At 43.3% G+C, this 19,502-nt stretch overlaps 1 protein-coding gene across 1 annotated transcript in view; it reads left to right on the top strand.

The window, feature by feature from the left end:
• Positions 1 to 19,502, top strand: part of MUC16 (mucin 16, cell surface associated) — a 101,120-nt gene that overhangs the window by 44,494 nt on the left and 37,124 nt on the right. The window contains exons 10-19 of the mRNA XM_035726177.1: positions 2,187 to 2,359; positions 4,841 to 4,876; positions 5,112 to 5,177; positions 5,885 to 6,015; positions 6,112 to 6,179; positions 7,176 to 7,348; positions 9,363 to 9,398; positions 9,641 to 9,706; positions 18,706 to 18,830; positions 18,979 to 19,046. Of these exons, the coding sequence (XP_035582070.1) occupies positions 2,187 to 2,359; positions 4,841 to 4,876; positions 5,112 to 5,177; positions 5,885 to 6,015; positions 6,112 to 6,179; positions 7,176 to 7,348; positions 9,363 to 9,398; positions 9,641 to 9,706; positions 18,706 to 18,830; positions 18,979 to 19,046 (942 nt within the window). The remainder of the gene's footprint in view (positions 1 to 2,186; positions 2,360 to 4,840; positions 4,877 to 5,111; positions 5,178 to 5,884; positions 6,016 to 6,111; positions 6,180 to 7,175; positions 7,349 to 9,362; positions 9,399 to 9,640; positions 9,707 to 18,705; positions 18,831 to 18,978; positions 19,047 to 19,502) is intronic.

Genomic DNA, 19,502 nt, shown 5'->3' with positions numbered 1-19,502 from the left:
AGGCAGCATATCATAGTGGACCCAAAGTGTCTGGGTTTGAACACTTGCTCTCCCATTTGCAAGCTCTGTGATCTTGGACAAGTTACATAACCTCTCTGTTCTTTAATAACATTATCTACAAAGTAGTGATAACACTAGTACCTTACTAATGGGGTTATTAATCACTAATTGCAATGCCTGGCCCATTGTGAACACTCGATGGGATCTCATAGTATTAGCCAGTGTAGTATCTTTGCCAATTGTGTCCCCAGAATCCCTGACACTCTCCCTGCCCCAGCTCATATCTATCCTATTGGGGACAAACTCTGGACACTGCAGTCCTGCAGTATATTCCTTGAAAAGAGATAGGGACCTTCCCAGAGGATGTTACACAGAACCAAAGGGGAAAACAAACCAAATGCTGAATACTGGCAGGATATATTGCAATTTAAAAACTCACAAATAGACCTGAACTCTACAGAAGTGGCCTGTTTTCTCCTCTCTGCTATGCCCATTTGGTGTCGTCTGAGGTCAGTGGGCTCAGAACCCTTTCCTTACATTTCACGACTCTATGACTTCTCTTTGGGGTCCTGCATCCAGCCAATGCAGGTCATCCTGCCAGAGAGGTGGGTCCTCTACTCACATGGCTTCACGAGAAGAGGTTCCTGGAGTGTTGTAGACCAAAACCGTCCTAAATGAGCTCCACCCACCTGCCCCCATCTCCCCATGAGGTGGGGAGAATCAGTAAGGTAATATTGACCATATGATAGGCCACCCAAAAATCTAAGTGATGTACGTGTTTTCATTCATTTCATCTTTACAACAACATGATTATTATCCCACATTGTAGAAGAGAACACTAGGCTCAGAGTAGTCAAGTTCCTTGAGAGGAGCTAGGATTTGAACCCAAAGGTTCTAGTTTTTGAGTCCCTCCTTTTAACCATGATACAATAGCGCTCAAGGTCACTGGGCTCACCATGTACTTGCATCCTTAAAAGTCCTCAGAACTCCAGTGAGCCTTTGGACTTGAGGGTTATATCTGCCCCTATTTATTGAATTAGAAATTAAAACATATTATAAATATGTGTTCATTAATTTATTAAAAGTAATAAATCTATTACATGTTAACACAAACAATATAATTTTTATGAACAATGGCAATATTTCCCTCCCCTCAAAAAAGGCATAACAAGAAGAGAGCCATTGTTTACATTTTTGCAGATATTTTTAATGTCTGGTTTAGGAGAAGACAGTAGGATATCTGCTTCTGCATTTAATCTTTTACAGTATTTCATGTTGTGGCCTCTGGAAAACATTTCACAGTATACTCCTAAGAGAACAAAAGTTAAAATAATGAAAATAATCTTACTTGGTGGACTCTCTGTAAGAGTTTATGACTACCAGGAGTCCCTGGGCCTCATTTTGAGAACCATGCTTTGAATAGTGTGGATAATAGCAAGAATTCCCAGGCAGGGGAGGGAGGGGATCTTTCTTCCTGTAAAGCCCCTGCTCTGGGTGAATCACTATAGGTTCAGCTGAAATTCAGGACAAAAGTATTTTTGAACCACATTGGCCCTTATCACCTCTTAATTCATTTTCTCTGTTTTTCTCCAAACTTGGTTACCTGCTCCAAAGGTGCTCCCATGGAGTTGACTTCAACCTTGGGATTCACCAACATGAAACAAAGTCTTCCCTTCAAGCTCCATGATGGTTGTTGCACAATGTCACAACCAGCCACAGGGGTGACTCACTCACCTCCTCCAAGGTCTTCAGTCCTTTGCTGTTCCCTTCCACATGCTGCCTGGGCTCAGGATTCTCATTTCCTCCCAGGAGCTCCACACCCCCAATCTTACAGCCCAAGCAGGACTCAGCTACTGGAGGGGATGCCATCTGTACTTACCTTCTTGAATGGACAGGGACTGTACTGGGCGCTGGTAGTTGAAACAATGAGCATGAACCAATTAATAAAAAGATTGGGGAGCAAAAGAAGAAAATTAGGTGCAGAGTAGCCCTGGAGAACACTTAAGGTGGGATGGTCTGGATCCCCCATATCAGACAGAAAAAGATGTGTTTGAGACAGCAGGTGAAACCCTGAGAAGACTACTAACATAAACACCAAGGGGTACGATTGAAGGAAGGAGTCGTCAGGATTGGCCAGCTCCCAAGTGTCTCTGCACATCCCTATTCCCATGTCCTTCCTTCCCCAGGGCTGAAAAGGATGGAACAAGCACCAGAATGGACGCGGTCTGCACCTACCGCCCAGATCCCACAGGCTTCAGTCTGGACAGAGAGGGGCTATCCTGGGAGCTAAGCCAGCAGACCCATGGTGTCACTCAGCTGGGCCCTTACACCCTGGACAGGGACAGTCTCTGTGTCAATGGTGAGTACCTCCATTGCTGTTGGGGTCTCCTCCTGAGCCCCAGATGGGGTTTCCTTGCAGTGCAATTTCTCAATACCTGTGTTCATAGTTCTGGGCCAACCCAGATTTCCATAGGGAAATTCTGTTCCAACAGAATACCTACAGAGCAGCCTGGCTGCCTGCCTCCCCTCCCTTTCTTCTTTCTTTCTTCTTTCTTCTTTCTTCTTTCTTCTTCTCCTTCTTCCTTCCTTCCTTCCTTCCTTCCTTCCTTTCTTTCTTTCTTTCTCTCTAGTAAAAGTAATATTTATTTTTGTACACTGTCATTTTAAATATTAGAAACTTTGAGAATGAAAGGGGTTTGGGGGAGGAAACTCTTAGGAACCTTCTTATCACATTGTTTACAATACAGCCATGACTTTTGCTATGCCAGGGTGAATTGTCCTATTGCTTTCTAAGTTTCAATCAGATTCTAGCATTTTACCCTATGTGCTTTCAATATGGTAAACTATCTCTGAAAATTTCATTAATGTGAAGTTTTGTTTGCTGATGTCACTTCTTTTGGCTATCCTCACCTTTTTTGTTACTCTCCTCGTGAATGCTGATAAGTTTGTCTTCACTACATTCCTCTGGTTGCACAAATGGAGTCTCTCAAATATCAGCAGTGTGAATATTCCATGGTCAGTTAATTTGTCTCTAAGTCCTACTATTATTTATTTTTATTTTATTTAGGTTTTTGTTTTAATTCCAGTTGGATAACAGTGTTCTGTTAGTTTCAGGTGTACAGTATAGTGAGTGATTCAACACTTTCATACAACACCTAATGCTCACAGAACAACTTCCAAAGTCTGGAAATAAAGGCTCCCTGCATCGTCTTCTTCATTGCAGTGACCTTTCACAGAAACCCAACTGGAGCATGAAGCTATCAGGGAAGGAAGAGTATAAAACAAGCCCACAGTGGCTGTTGGCATTCACTCCTCCCCAACAGGAAATGAGTTCCCAAGGTTGTGACTGATCTGCTTCTTTCTCTTTGTTATGATAGTCTGTGACCTTTTGCTCATCCTCCAGGGGCCAGCCAGACTACATCCCACCTGAGAATCAAACAACAAAGCTGTTAGCAATGTTTTTTAGCAATAAATCCCTCCTCAACAATGCCCTTAGCAACAAAACCCACAGTCACACCTATACTAAAGGCTAGTGTTTATTGAGGGATGCTTGTGATCCAGAACATTGTGTGTATTATGTTTTACAAATCCTGTCCAACACTCTGTGACATATTATGTATATTTTACAGAGGAACAAGCAAGGCTCAAGGAGGGAAATCTACTTTCCCAAGATCAGACAGCTAATATAAGTGGTAGCATCACAACTCAAACCCTAAATTAGCTCTAAGGCCCCCAAAAGGCCCCCTAACTACTAGGCTACACTGCAGACAAACTCAGCTAGAACAAGCCTCAAATATCAGGATGGGAAGGCATATCAAGGAGCCCCTAATACAACAGTTTAAACCAATGCTCAATTAATTATGTCTCCACTGTATTGACTTTGACATTGTCTTTCTATCTGGATTAAAACCTGTATTATATTTCAATAGTCCTTAAGAATTACTTAAAGCTGTAGCTCACATTGTGGGTTTGGGTGGTTTACAGGTCTTTCTTTAAGCCCTGGTCCTGGTTTTTTGCTCATCCTGTGTCCCTGGGCAAGCCATGCAACCTCTCTAGGCTTCATTGTCTATTTTTAGAATGGAATTTTTAAAAACGTCATTTAAGATTATTGTAAAGGTCAAATGATATAAAACCTGAATAATCTAAGTAAACCACAGGGCTCTCTCCACTAGGTCCAGTCTTAAAGAAGAGTTTCATTTCAAGAAACCCAGTCAGACCACCAAATATAAACTAGGTCTAAGTTTTACTTCCATTCCCTACAGAACATCAGAGAAGACCCAGTCCATGATCCAGAACCATACTTATTCAAACCCTCTTTTCCTCAATTCCCTCTTACTCTCCAACTTTATACTCTCTGGTTGACTCCCACCTCTGTCTGCCTGTCTCACTCTCTCACCCTCATGATCTCAGTTCAACATTACAGAAGTCCAGGAACTATGTCAAAGATCACGCTGTCTCTGAAGAGTAGGGTAGTGGGAAAAACTCAGAGACCGAGGAAAGAGTTCTATTTAATTGGTGAAGAAAACACAAATAAAGCTGGAAACACTCTCATAAAATTGTTGTGGCTAGTACTCATTTGGTGAGGTTGATATTGTCCCAGGCACCTAGTGAACCCCCATAAGATGAGGGGTATTTTGATCATTATTGTCTTTGTGGTTGAGGATCATGAGGACGACACAACTGTGAGCACCAGAGTACAAGGCAGTTAACCCCTAAAGAGTTGATGAGTCTCAGAGGAAGCACTTGAGAAGGTTTGCGTTGTGTGTTTCAAGTCATACCCCTCATCCTTTTCTGAGCCTCCTCCCATCAGCTTACTCTTCCTCTCTGGCTCTCTCTGCAGGTTATAACTATCAGTACTGGATCCCCACCACCAGCAGTAAGTCACAAGGACCCAGATGTCCCTGCATCCCTGGGACACTTCCTCCTTACGCCTGCTCCCCGGGGTGGGGGTGGGGGGGAATGTACCCACCCCCCCCGCCAGGTTCTCAGCCCCAAAGCAGCTCCAGACGACCCATTAGAGATACGAGCTCCTGTCAACAGCCCTGTCCTCTCACTGCTTCATGATTGGGACCAACAATTTATATTCATGTTGTATTCTTTCATTCCTTCAGCTCCGCTGACTTCTACATTCTCTCCAGGACTCCCTGCATCTCTGCCTCCCACCCCCAACTCTACAGGTAGGAGTCTAACCTCTAAGTCCCATGGAACTTCAACTCCTGTTCTGGTTGGTGAATCCTGCATGATCTGGACCGTGCTGCCCACCCAGCCCCAGCCTGTCCCACTATCTCCCTTGCTCCCTCATCTCTGGCCATACCAGCCTCATTTCTGTTCTTCCAGGGACCAAACATCCTTCCATCCTCAGGGCCTTTGCTCTCACTATAATGGGAACTCAGCTCTGTTCCTGGTTTCTCTTTGTCCTTCAGATTCAGGTCAGCTGGCTCTTGCTCAGACCTCCTCCTACAAAGTAGCATTTCTCCATATCCCACACATAGATGGGACCTAATCTCTATTCTATCTCTATGATCATTTCTTTCATGGAAATTACTACTGTTTGGATTTGTTGACTGCTCAAGTATTTGTAGCCCCAGATCTGAGCACAAAAGGTCTTGGTCCCTCCTCTTCCTACTAAAATGTCAATGACAGGTCAGCCTTTGGACACTCTGGGATGAGAAGATTGAGGTTTCCTTTTGAGGTGACATGACACAGCTAAATGGAGGTCCACTCTCCTCCCTTGGCCGGCTGAGGAGGGAGGAGATCCCAGATGGGATATCTCAGGATTTACCTACTGGATACTATGGACAGAGAGACAGTACTAGTCCCTTCCCCCGAATAGACAGCTCAGGCCTAAGACCGTGATGGGTCTCTCCTCTCTCTCTCCCTCCAGCTGCAGGTGTGGGTCCCGCCCTGGTGCCATTCACCCTCAACTTCACCATCACCAACCTGCTCTGCACCCCAGACATGAGGCACCCAGGCTCCATGAAGTTCAATTCCACTGAGAGGGCCCTGAAGAGCCTGGTAAGAGCCTGACAATGCCTTCCCTGGCCTGCCTTGTCCTTGCCCCACCCACTCACCTCAGCCCCTCCTGCTCACCTCTCTCTCCTTCCTCCCCAGCTTGGTCCCTTATTTAAGAACACCAGTATTGGCCCACTGTACTCTGGTTGCAGACTGACCTTGCTCAGGTGAGACTTCCTTCCCTTACAACATGAAGGCTTGCACTGCCACAGGCAAGTTCACCTAAAGGTGAGGACCTGAACATAGCAACTAAAAAAATCATAAATGACTGGGGCCTTCCAGGAATTCAGATGGACGGCATGCCTTCTGGCTGAGTGTATCAGAGAGGGCTTCCTGAAAGAAATAACTGTCAAATAAAGGTCTTAAATTACTTGGATAAGCAGAGCCATGGAGCATTCATGCTCACTAGCCAGAAAGGGCAGGACTGACTCATTAGGCAGACATGAAATGAAGTACCTCAGGCTATCCTCTGTGACAGGTGCTAAGGGCACCGAGAGAATCAGTCTTGGGCCTTTCCCTCAGTATAGAGAGGATAGCAGCCATATGGACTTAAAACCATAATGGGAACAGGATTAATACAATGATAAAGCACTACACGGAGGTGATAGGAGCCCATAGGATGAAATTTTAGCTCATTGTGGACATTGAGTGGAGACACTCTAGAGAAGGTGATGCCTGGGCTGAATGAACATTAGCCAGAAGAAACTTTGGCAAAGGTATTTCAAGGGGTGGCTATCCCTCAGATCTATGGGGAACCATGAAGTTGTAAGCAGAGCCTTGATGTGATGTCATTTATTTTAAGTAGTGCACTGGTAGATATGGGGATGGGAAAATTTGATATGAGGATGGGACAGGAGGTGGGAAAACCAGTGAGATGTTGAGCTGGACCTGGATGTTGCTTGGATGGGGGGGACCAAGGACAGGGGAAGATCCAGGATGCTTCCACATGTTTGGCTCTACATGTTTGGCTCATCCTAGATGAAAAGGTCCCAGAAAAGAATGCACATGAGGAACTAGACAAGACCCAGTAAGAAAAATGTCATCAAACCGAGGCTGAGTCTGGGGCTGGGGCCGGGGGCAGCAAGCTGAAGACAAGAGTTGAACAAGGTATATAACTCTCCCACATCTCAGGATGCCCCTATTCCCATGTCCCAACACCCTAGGACTGAGAAGGGCGGAGCAGCAACTGGAGTGGATGCCATCTGCACCTACCATCCTGACCCCATGGGCCGCAGGCTAAACAGAGTAGAACTATACCAGGAACTGAATCAGCTGACCCACGGTGTCACCTGGCTGGGCACCTACACCCTGGACAGAGACAGTCTCTACATCAATGGTGAGTGTCTGTGCTGCAGTTGGGGTCTCCAGTCCCATGCTTCTTTATGCCAGTAGTTCTCAACCGGGATGATTCTGCTCCCCAGGAGACATTGACAATGTCTGGAGATATTGATATTGGCATGTCATAGTTGGAGTGTTACTGGTGACATCTAGTGGGTAGAGGCCAGGGGTGCTGCTAAACATCCCACAATACACAATGCAGCCCTCCACCATGAAGAATTATCTAGACCATATTGTCAATAATGCTGAGTTTGAGAAATCATTGTATACAAATTTATAGTTCTGATGCAAACCTAGCATTTCCTTGGGGACTCATTTTTGAGTGCTTAACACACCATGAGAGGCTGATTTCCTTTTCCTTTTCACCTCCTGGATGACATCTTTCTTCCTCCTTATTTCCACTGCTTCCCATCGGAGCCTAACTGGAGCATGCAGACTCTAGGGAAAGAAGTGGGTGATACAGAACTCTGTGGCTAAGGTTTCTGAATGGGTAGTGGGTGACCATGCCAGCCCTCACCCCATGTCATTCTCTCCTTCATGATAACCAATGTTCTAAGTTCCCACAGGCCAGTCAGAGCTACACAGACTTGATGAGATAACATCACACTAACACATACTCCATGAGTAATAACTATGCACATAACACCGTTGACAACAATGCCCCTAAAAGCAATGCTAACACTGAGAATAGTAACTGTAATCGTGGCTAATTCCTATCAAAACATTCCGATGTGTCAGGAACTGTGATAAAGTCTTCATTTGTATTATCTCATATTAATCTTACCCAAAACCCTGTGAGTTTTTATAGTCATTTTTACAGAGAAAGCCATCATGCGTTCAGACAGGAAGTCATTTGCTCGAGATAATCCAGCCATCATGCATGACGGAGTCAAGACTCAAACAAACCCAGAACTGAATCTAAATCCCAAGGTCCTAACCACAAGGCAACACCACAGACCACCCAGATATAGAAAGCCTCAAATCTCAGGATAGGAAGGGGCATGAATGACCTCTAGCCTAACAATCTAGCCTGATCCTTGATTAGTTATTTCCCCTCTGTATCAACTTGGAGATTTCCTTAAAGCAATGGTTAATAGTTTGAGGGTTGGTGAGTGATAGATCTCTGTTTTATGTGATGCTGAACAAGCTGTAAAACTTCTCTAGGCTTTAATATCCCATTTTCAGAATGGAATAAACATACATACCACGCAAGATTGTCCTGATAGCCAAATGAGAGCGTTCAGGAATAACTCAAGTAAATCACGGGGCTCCCCTGGGTCCAGTCTTTACTCCCACCCCTCACAGAGCATCCAAGGAGATGACCATGACTCAGAGAAACACTCATGAAAAATTCTCTTTTCCCCAATTCCTTTCAGACTCCAATTTTCATACCATCCATCTGACCTCCATTTCTCTTCTCATGTTCATTATCCTAGCCCATTTCCAAAGTTTCTCTAATATTCCAAACCACATGTACATTCCCTCTCCTCCATTTTGTTCACTTCCACAGACCACTCTCTCAGCCTGCCACAATTTTGTCACTTCTACATCACACACACACACACACACACACACAAAAAACCCAGAAACTAAGCTAGAAAGATAAAGTCATATTATCATAAAATTTTGTGAAGGGAGAGAAGCTAAGAGAGCAAGGATGAAGTTATCTTTGTGAATTGAGAGGACGTGGATAAGGTTTGGAACACACCTGTTTGTAAATCTGCCCCATTTCCTTGTCTTGTGTTGTTTAGCATTATTTCTGGTGCATAGTACATTCCCAATAGATAGGGACAGCTCTTACTATTGTATTTTTCCTTTGGCAATAGTAACGGTGATGATGTTCATCATTATTTGCAAAGGACAAGGCACAAAAGGGCGCTGAATAAAATGTAGCCATTATCGTTCATTTATAAATCTCAGCAAGTTTGTTAATGAATTTCATCTCTAGGTCTACCATCTACCCCTTCCTTAACTCTTAACCCATTATAACAGTCCTTTACTCCTTTCTGCAGGTTATAACCATCAGTACTGGACCCCTACCACCAGCAGTGAGTATTCAAGACTCAAATTTCAATGCCCACTGAACCCTTATTCCTCAAAGCACATTGTTCTGGAGAGAAGCTGCCAATGCTCCCTCCCTAAGTGTCCAGCCAAAGACTCAGAGGAGTCCCCTACTCACCCAGGGTCTTGCTCTGAGTCCAAACAGAAGCCCAAATTCTAATGAACAGCTTCTGTCCCACGTTCATTCAGGATGAGACTTAATAATTTTTCCCATGTTCTTTTTTCTCAGCTCCAGTGACTTCTACATTCTCTCCAGAATCTTCCACAACTCTGTCCCCCATCCTCAGCTCTACAGGTAGGAGTCTGCTCTCTGGGACCTGTGAAACTTCAACTCCACATGGTCTGGTTGCCATCAACCACCTGGCCTCAGCCTATCCTACGCACTTTCTCCTTCGCTCTCTAAGCTTTGGCCACATCAGATACTTGTCTGTTCCTCTAGGCTCCTAACCTCTGTCTGGCCTTTATACTAGCTCTTCCTGGAGGTCAGCTGCACCTGGCACCTTATTGCCTTTCAAATCTCAGTTCAACCATCACCTTCTTTGAAAGACCCTCCTAGACCACCTTAGAGGAAGTAGCACATCTGAATACACAACTGGCCCACAGGTTTTCTCTATCCACCACCGTGAGTATTTTCTCATGGAATTTACTACTATTGGCTTTATTCAGTCTTTATGTATTTGTCACCTTGAAGCTGAGTAACTAGTCTTCACTCACTTTATATTTATTGATTGGATGAATGGATGAATGTAGCAATCTTGTATATGTCCACGTTCGTGAATTGTATTTGAACACCCAGAAAATCATGCAGGATCTCAGTCATGAACTTGGTTCTTGCTCTGTCTCTTCATCTTGCCCAGATGAGGGCCCTTGAGTTTCCAGGAACCTGATACAGGGGCTTGATTTATGTCAGGAAACCTGTCTTACTCCAACTCTTAAGATTTATTTTAAAAATTGGGTCTATGCATATTTTTCAAGTTTACGCCATGACCCAGGCTGGGCGTTCCTGACCTTTAATCTTGCCACGGGAGTCTGGAGTTGTAGGATACAAGCTGGTGTCCTGTAATTTGAATTCTGCCTTCTGGAATTCTGTGTTTCATGGGTCAAGACACTGCAAACTTTTTACAAGCTTTAGACAGAATGCACACTCTCCATGTCCTTACAGCTCCACCCTGATCAACTCAACCAATCTGTAACAGACCTAACTCCTGCAAGCTTGTAAATATGTGACATGTGCCATAGACCAAGTTTTTCCACGATTGATGACGTCATTTTTCTATAGATGCATTCAAGACTTCTTCTTCATCTTTGGTTTTCAGAAGTTTGAGTATGATGTATCTGAGCATGGTTTTCTTTCAGCTTACACTGTTTGGGATTTTCGAAGCTTCCTAGATCTGAAAATGTATGTTTTCAAGAAATTTGGGAAAGTTTTAGCTATTTTATTTTTTTTCCCAGTTATCCAGTACCATTTATTTAGAAAATGCCTTTCTCCATTAAATTGTACAGGCATTCTTGTTGAAAATCAATTCATCATAAGTGTGAGGATTTGTTTCTAGACTTTCGGTTATACCCCATTGATCTACATGTCTATCCTCATTTGGTGTCTTACTGTCTTGATTACTGTAGCTTTGTCTGCTATAATTTTCTTTTTGTATATGTGTTTTATTTAAATTCCAGTTAGTTAACATACAGTGTTACATTAGTTTCAGGTGTGCAATATAGGGATTCAACATTTCCATACATCACCTGGTGCTCATCACAACAGCTGGGGAGAGGATGGAGGGGTTTTGAAATCAAGTCTGACGCACTAGTGTGAGTCAGGTAATCATAGCCCCCACAGCTCTACACATGGTCTCTACACATGGTCATGAGTTATGGGGTGGGGTAGGTTGAGTAGGTGACAGGAAACCTCCTATAAGAACTGATGTTTGACTCATATTAAAAAAAGAATGTTTCTTCTGTGTTGGATGGGATTGAATTGATTTTTTTTTTCCTTTTATTTTCCCCCTAATCCATGAGATGGCTCTAATCCTGTTACTTTTAACCTCTCAAGTGGAGGCTATCAGGGCCTGTCTGGAGCATCACCAGGGCCCAAGACCTCACCCCTGGCACCTACCCTGGCCCATACCCAGATTCAAGAGCCCCATAACCCGCCTTTTGATCCAACTGCTGCATTAAGCAATTTTTATGCATAACATAGAATTTACCATTTTAACCACTGTTAAGTGTAAAATTTAGTGGCATTAACTATATTCCGAATGTCGTGCCACCAACACCACTGTCCATTCTCAGGACTTCTTCATCATCCCAAACAGAAACTCTGTTCCCATTGAACACTAACTCCCTATAACCCCTACCCCCAGCCCCTAGTTACCTCTACTCTACTTTCTGTTTCCACAAATTTGCTTATTTTAGGTACCCCATGTAAGTAAAACCATACAATATTTGTCCTTTCATGTTTGGTTTATTTCACTTACTATGATATTTTCACAGTTCATCTGTATTGTAGCAGCCGTCAGAGTTTCCCTCATGTTTATGGCTGAATATTATTCCACTGTATGTGTATGCCACCTTTTGTTTATCCATTCATCAGATGATGGGCTCGGGTTGTTTCCACCTTTTGGCTATTGTGAATGATGCTGCTGTGAACATTTTGTGTTCAAGGATCTGAGTCCCTGTTTCAGTTCTTTTGGGTCTATACCTAGGAGCAAAATTGCTAGATCATATGGTAATCCCATATTTAACTTTTTGAGGAACCACCAAACTGTTTTCCGTAGCAGCTTCACTAGCATTCCCACCAACAATGCACGAGGATTCCAATTTCTGCACATCTATTTTTTTAAAATTTTATTATGTTATGTTAGTCACCATACAATACATCATTAGTTTTTGATGTAGTGATCCACGATCCATTGTTTGTGTATAACACCCAGTGCTCCATGCAGTATGTGCCCTCCTTAATACCCATCACCGGGCTAACCCATCCCCCCACCTCCCTCCCCTCTAGAACCCTGTTTGTTTCTCAGAGTCTATAGTCTCTCATGGTTCATCTCTCCCTCCAATCCCCCCCCTTCATTTTTCCCTTCCTTCTCCTAATGTCCTTCCTGCTATTCCTTATGTTCCACAAATAAGTGAAACCATATGATAATTGACTTTCTCTGCTTGACTTATTTCACTTAGCATAATCTCCTCCAGTCCCATCCATGTTGATGTAAAAGTTGGGTATTCATCCTTTCTGATGGCTGAGTAATATTCCATTGTATATATGGACCACATCTTCTTTATCCATTCACCCGTTGAAGGGCATCTCGGCTCTTTCCACAGTTTGGCTATTGCGGACATTGCTGCTATGAACATTGGGGTGCATATGGCCCTTCTTTTCACATCTGTGTCTTTGGGGTAAATACCCAGTAGTGCAATTGCCGGGTCATAGGGTAGCTCTATTTTTAAATTTTTGAGGAAGCTCTACACTCTTTTCCAAAGTGGCTGTACCAACTTGTATTCCCACCAACAGTGTAAGTGGGTTCCCCTTTCTCCACAACCTCTCCAACATTTGTTGTTTCTTTCCCTGTCCATTTTTGCCATTCTAACTGGTGGAAGGTGGTATGTCAATGTGGTTTTGATTTAAATTTCCCTGATGGCTAATGATGATGAACATTTTTTCATGTGTCTGTTAGCCATTTGTGTGTCTTCTTCAGAGCAGTGTCTTTTCATATCTTCTGCCCACTTTTTGACTTGATTATTTGTTTTTTGGAAGTAGAGTTTGAGAAGTTCTTTATATATCTTGGATACCAGCCCTTTATCCGTAGTGTCACTTGCAAATATCTTCTCCCATTCTGTGGGTTGCCTCTTTGTTTTGTTGACTGTTTCCTTTGCTATGCAGAAGCTTTTTATCTTGATGAAGTCCCGAAAGTTCATTTTGGCTTTTGTTTCACTAGCTTTTGGAGATGTATCTTGAAAGAAGTTGCTGTGGGCTATGTCAAAGAGGTTACTGCCTATGTTCTCCTCTAGGATTTTGATGGATTCCTGTCTCACATTGAGGTCTTACATCCATTTTGAATTTATCTTTGTGAATGGTGTTAGAGAATGGTTGAGTTTCATTCTTCTGCATGTGGCTGTCCAATTTTCCCAGCACCATTTATTGAAGAGACTGTCTTTTTTCCATTGCATGTTTTTTCCTGCTTTGTCAAAGATTATTTAACCGTAGAGTTGAGGGTCCATATGTGGGTTCGCTATTCTGTTCCATTGGTCTATATGTCTGTTTTTGTGCCAGTACCATGCTGTCTTGGTGATCACAGCTTTGGAATATAGCTTGAGATCGGGCAACGTGATGCCCCCAGCTTTGTTTTTCTTTTTCAACATTTCCTTGGCAATTCAGGGTCTTTTCTGATTCCATACAAATTTTAGGATTGTTTGTTCCAGCACTTTGAAAAATGTCATTGGAATTTTGATCAGGATGGCATTGAAGGTATAGATTGCTCTGGGTAGCATAGACATTTTAACAATGTTTATTCTTCCGATCCATGAGCATGGAATATTTTCCCATCTTTTTGTGTCTTCTTCAATTTCTTTCATGAGTGTTCTGTAGTTCCTAGAGTATAGATCCTTTACCTCTTTGGTTAGCTTTATTCCGAGGTATCTTATGATTTTTGGTGCTATTGTAAATGGAATTGTTTCTCTAATTTCTCTTTCTACAGTTGCGTTGTTAGTGTATAAGAAAGCAATTGATTTCTGTGCATTGATTTTGTATCCTGCCACATTACTGAATTGCTGTATGAGTTCTAGTAATTTGGGGGTGGAGTCTTTTGGGTTTTCCACATAAAGTATCATGTCGTCTGTGAAAAGAGAGAGTTTGACTTCTTCTTTGCCAATTTGAATACCTTTTATTTCTTTTTGTTGTCTGATTGCTGTTGCTAGGATGTATGTTGAATAATAGTGGCGAGAGTGGGCATCCTTGACGTGTTCCTGATCTTAAGGGAAAGGCTCTCAGCTTTTCCCCATTGAGGATGATATTCGCTGTGGGTTTTTCATAGATGGATCTTATGAACTTGAGGGATGTTCCCTCTATCCCTATACTCTGAAGAGTTTTAATCAGGAAAGGATGTTGTATTTTGTCAAATGCTTTTTCTGCATCAATTGAGAGGACCATATGGTTCTTCTCTCTCCTCTTATTAATGTGTTCTATCACATTGATTGATTTGCGAATGTTGAACCACCCTTGTATCCTGGGGATAAATCCCACTTGGTCGTGGTGGATGATCCTTTTAACGTATTGTTGGATCCTATTAGCTAGGATTTTGTTGAGGATTTTGGAATCCATATTCATCAGGGATATCGTCTGAAATTCTCCTTTTTGATGGGGTCTTTGCCTGGTTTGGGGATTAAAGTAATGCTGGCCTCATAGGATGAGTCTGGAAGCTTTCCTTCTGTTTCTATTTTTTGAAACAGCTTCAGGAGAATAGGTATTATTTCTTCTTTGAATGTTTGGTAGAATTCCCCAGGGAATCCATCAGGCCCTGGACTCTTGTTTTTTGGGAGGTTTTTGATCACTGCTTCAATCTCGTTACTGGTTATTGGCCTATTCAGGTTGCCAATTTCTTCCTGTTTCAGTCTTGGCAGCTTATAGGTTTCCAGGAAGGCCTCCATTTCATCCAGATTGCTCAGTTTATTGGCATATAGTTGTTGATAATTTCTAATAATTGTTTCTATTTCCTTGGTGTTAGTCATGATCTCTCCCCTTTCATTCATAATTTTATTAATTTGGGTCCTTTCTCTTTTCTTTTGGATAAGTCTGGCCAGTGGTTTATCAATCTTATTAATTCTTTCAAAGAACCAGCTTCTAGTTTCGTTGATCTGATCTACTGTGTTTCTGGTTTCTAATTCATTGATCTCTGCTTAATTTTAATTATTTGTCTTCTAATGCATGGCTTAGGCATCGTTTTTTGCTTTTTCTCTAGTTCTTTAAGGTGTAGAATTGGTGAATTTGGGATTTTCTATTTTTTTGAGTGAGGCTTGAATGGCTATGTATTTCCCCCTTAGGACTACCTTTGCAGTATCCCATAGGTTTTGGACTGATGTGTTTTACTTCTCATCGATTTCCATGAATTGTTTAAGTTCTTCTTTGATTTTCTGGTTGACCCAAACATTCTTGAGCAGAGTGGTCTTTAGCTTCCAAGTGTTTGAATTTCTGCCAATTTTTTTCTTGTGATTGAGTTCCAGTTTTAAAGCATTGTAGTCTGAGAATATGCAGGGAATAATCTCAATCTTTTGGTATCGGTTGAGACCTGATTTGTGACCCAGTATGTGGTCTATTCTGGAGAAAGTTCCATGTGCGCTCGAGAAGAATGAGTATTCTGTTGTTTTAGGGTGGAATGTTCTGTGTATATCTATGAGATCCATCTGATCCAGTGTGTCATTCAAAGCTCTTGTTTCCTTGTTGATTTTCTGCTTAGATGATCTGTCCATTGCTGAGAGTGGAGTATTGAGGTCTCCTACAATTAACGTATTGTTATCAATATGACTCTTTATTTTGGTTAACAGTTGGCTTATGTAGATGGCTGCTCCCATGTTGGGGGCATAGATATTTACAGTTGTTAGATCTTCTTGTTGGATAGACCCTTTAAGAATGATATGGTGTCCTTCTGTGTCTCTAATTACAGACTTCAGTTTAAACTCTAATTTGCCTGATATAAGAATTGCTACCCCAGCTTTCTTTTGAGGTCCGCTGGCATGGAAGATGGATCTCCATCCCTTCACTTTCAGTCTGGATGTATCTTTAGGTTCAAAATTAGTCTCTTGTAGGCAACATATGGATGGGTCCTGTCTTTTTATCCAATCTGCAACCCTGTGCCGTTTTATGGGAGCACTTAGGCCATTCACGTTGAGAGAGATTATTGAAAGATATGAATTAATTGTCATCATGCTGCCTGTGAAGACATTGTTTTTATAGATTGTCCCTGTAAATTTCTGTTGTATATCACTCTTGGGGGCTTTCTCCTTTTATAGAACCCCCCTTAATATTTCTTGCAGGACCGGTTTAGTGGTCACATATTCTTTCAGTTTCTGCCGGTCGTGGAAGCTCTGCATCTCTCCATCCATTCTAAATGAAAGCCTTGCCAGATAAAGTATTCTTGGCTGCATGTTCTTCTCATTTAGTACCCTGAATATGTCTTGCCAGGCCTTTCTGGCTTGCCAGGTCTCTGTGGATAGGTCTGACGTTATTCTGATCTTCCTCCCTTTGTACATAAGGAATCTCTTCCCCCTAACTGCCTTTAAGATGGTTTCCTTGGTTCTAAGATTTGCAAGTTTTACTACTACATTCTGGGGTGTTGGCCTGTTTTCCTTGATCTTGGGAGGGGTCCTCTCTGCCTCTAGGACACGAATGTTTGTTTCATTCCCCAGATTAGGGAAGTTCTCAGCTACGATTTGCTCAAATACATCTTCTAATCCACTCTCTCTCTCCACTCCCTCTGGGATTCCAATTATTCTGACATTGGAACGCTTCATGGTGTCACTTATTTCTCTGATTCTATTTTCATGGATTCTGAGTTGTTTTTCCCTGGCCTCCTCTTTTCCCTTTTTATCTATTATATTGTCTTCCAGGTCGCTTATTCGTTCTTCTGCCTCAGTTACCCTAGCTGTTAGATTATCTAGATTGGATTGGATCTCATTGATAGCACTTTTAAGTTCTGCCAATTCAGCTTTCATTTCTGCGCTTAGAGACTCTATGTTGCCATTAATTGATTTCTCCATTCTAGCCATTGTCTTCACAATTGCTAGCCTGGTTATATCTGCATCCATTTGTAAATCTGCAGCATTAGTCAATCTCTGAGTCTTTTCTATTTTGGGGGCTCCTCCTCCTAGTCATTCTGTTGATGGGTGTTTGAGGGTATGTATAGCATCCAAATTATTGACCAGAACCCAAGCAAGATGCACCTGTTTTCTTGGGACCTTAGGGTTGCTGGCCTCTTGTTTTCCCAGCCTGTCTTCTGGGGCAGGGGCCTGCTGCGCTGTTACTCAGGCAACCCTATTTGGGCGGAGTTGCCCTGCCCCCTGTGGCGGGGGATGGGCTCAGCGGGAATCAGTTTTGGGGGCTTTTGTTCTCTGGGGGCTTTCCCTGGAGGCTTTCCGCATCTCCTCCTTGAGTCAGAGCGGAAGAGACTGTTTCCAACCCTCTGCCTCAGAGCTGAGAGACCGCAGTCTGTTCTTCAGTGAGCTCTCCAGGCCACACTCTCTCCATTTCTGTCCGTGCTGCTATAACCTGCAGTGTCCTGGGTTGTCCGCCCCTCCACAGCGCCGGCAGTCCTGCCTCCAGGTCGGAGCACGTCTCTGCCCTTTGTGCTTCTAAAACCGCAGATTGCACCCACCCCCTGCCGCTCTGGGTTTCTGCCCCAGGGCCTGCCCTAAAGTCCTTCCCCTGCCACTACTGGTCGGCGAGTCTGTGCCCCGTCCCCAGCGCCTGAGGCTGTCGCTCACCGGCGGTGTAGGATCCCCACGCCAGGCTTCCTCTCGCTGCCGTTTATCCTCCGAAATCTGTCTGAGGAATCATGGCTCCCCGCTTCGTACCTCAAAACCAACTGCCTGCAATATCCTGTTTGTAGAGATCCAGATCTTCTTACATCTCAGGCTGGTTTCGTGGGTGCTCAGAGTGGTCTCAATTTCTGCACATCTTTGCCAACACTTCCTTTTTTTCTTTCTTCTTTCTTTCTTTCTTTCTTTCTTTCTTTCTTTCTTTCTTTCTTTCTTTCTTTCTTTCTTTCTTTCTTTCTTTCTTTCTTTCTTTCTTTCTTTCTTTCTTTCTTTTTTTTTCTTTCTTTCTTTCTTTCTTTCTTTCTTTCTTTCTTTCTTTCTTTCTTTCTTTCTTTCTTTCTCTCTCTCTTTCTTTCTCTCTCTCTCTCTTTCTTTCTTTCTTTCTTTCTTTCTCTCTCTCTCTCTCTCTCTTTCTCTCTTTCTCTCTTTCTCTCTTTCTTTCTTTCTTTCTTTCTTTCTTTCTTTCTTTCTTTCTTTCTTTCTTTCTTTCTTTCCTTTCTTTCCTTTCTTTCCTTTCTTTTCTTTTTCTTTTTCAATAGCCTAATAGCTATCCTAATAGATGTGCATGCTACTGTATTTAATAGCATCTGGCTTTGCTCTTTATCTGGAATCTGTCTTTGGTCCTAAGGCAACTAGCCTACGTGCCTACTCTGAACCCCCACCCACTTCCTGAGATCTGGACCCTACATCTCCATCCCCAGAAGTTGTCTTAGAGGCCAGCCCAGGCCTGACTCAGGCATGGCCTCCTTTTTCCTTCCCCTGCTACAGCACCGGTCCCTTTCCTGGTGCTGTTCACCCTCAACTTCACCATAACCAACCTGCACTACGAACAGGACATGCAGCATCCAGGCTCTTGGAAATTCACCTCCACGGAGAGGATCCTGCAGGGTCTGGTGAGAGCCCCGTCCACCGGTGCCAGCCCCACCCACCTCACTTCTGCCCCTGCCCATAGCACCTCTGCCCCATTCACTTTACCAATACCCCAGCTCCCCCTGGCCTCCCTCAGGGGTTCCTGCTCACCTCCTCTCTCCTTTCTCATAGCTCAAACCCCTGTTCAAGAATAGCAGTCTGGGATCCCTCTATTCAGGCTGCAGACTAGCCTCGCTCAGGTGAGACTCTCCCCAAGAACACAGCCCAACAGGTGTATGGGACCCTCATCTATGGGCTCCCTGACTTTGTCCATCCTTGGGACAGCTACCACCATGGATACTGCACATCATTATCAACAATAACAACCCCAGCAGCTAGCAATTCCTAAGATCCAAGGCAATGTGCCTAGTACCTTACATTTCATCCTATCAGCCCTCACAACAGCCTCAAGAAGCAGGAACCAAAGGTGCAACAGGCTCAGAGGGATTGAGTAGCTTGTGCAGATCACACAGAGCAACCCTGCGTTGTGGGTTCTAGAGCCAAACTCCTAGCTCTCAAGCCGCGCTGCCTCCCCTGCCTCATTATGACCTTGCGGCATGTGGAAATTACCGATCTGGCACCCTCTAAGAGGGGAGAAGCTAAGAGGGAAGGAAAGCAGGCACGCTGTTACACAGAGAATCCTAAATGGGTCTGAC

The sequence above is a fragment of the Zalophus californianus genome, chromosome 1 (genome assembly GCF_009762305.2).
Source record: "Zalophus californianus isolate mZalCal1 chromosome 1, mZalCal1.pri.v2, whole genome shotgun sequence".
Lineage (NCBI taxonomy): Eukaryota > Metazoa > Chordata > Mammalia > Carnivora > Otariidae > Zalophus > Zalophus californianus.
This window is presented reverse-complemented; position numbering and strand designations above follow the sequence as displayed.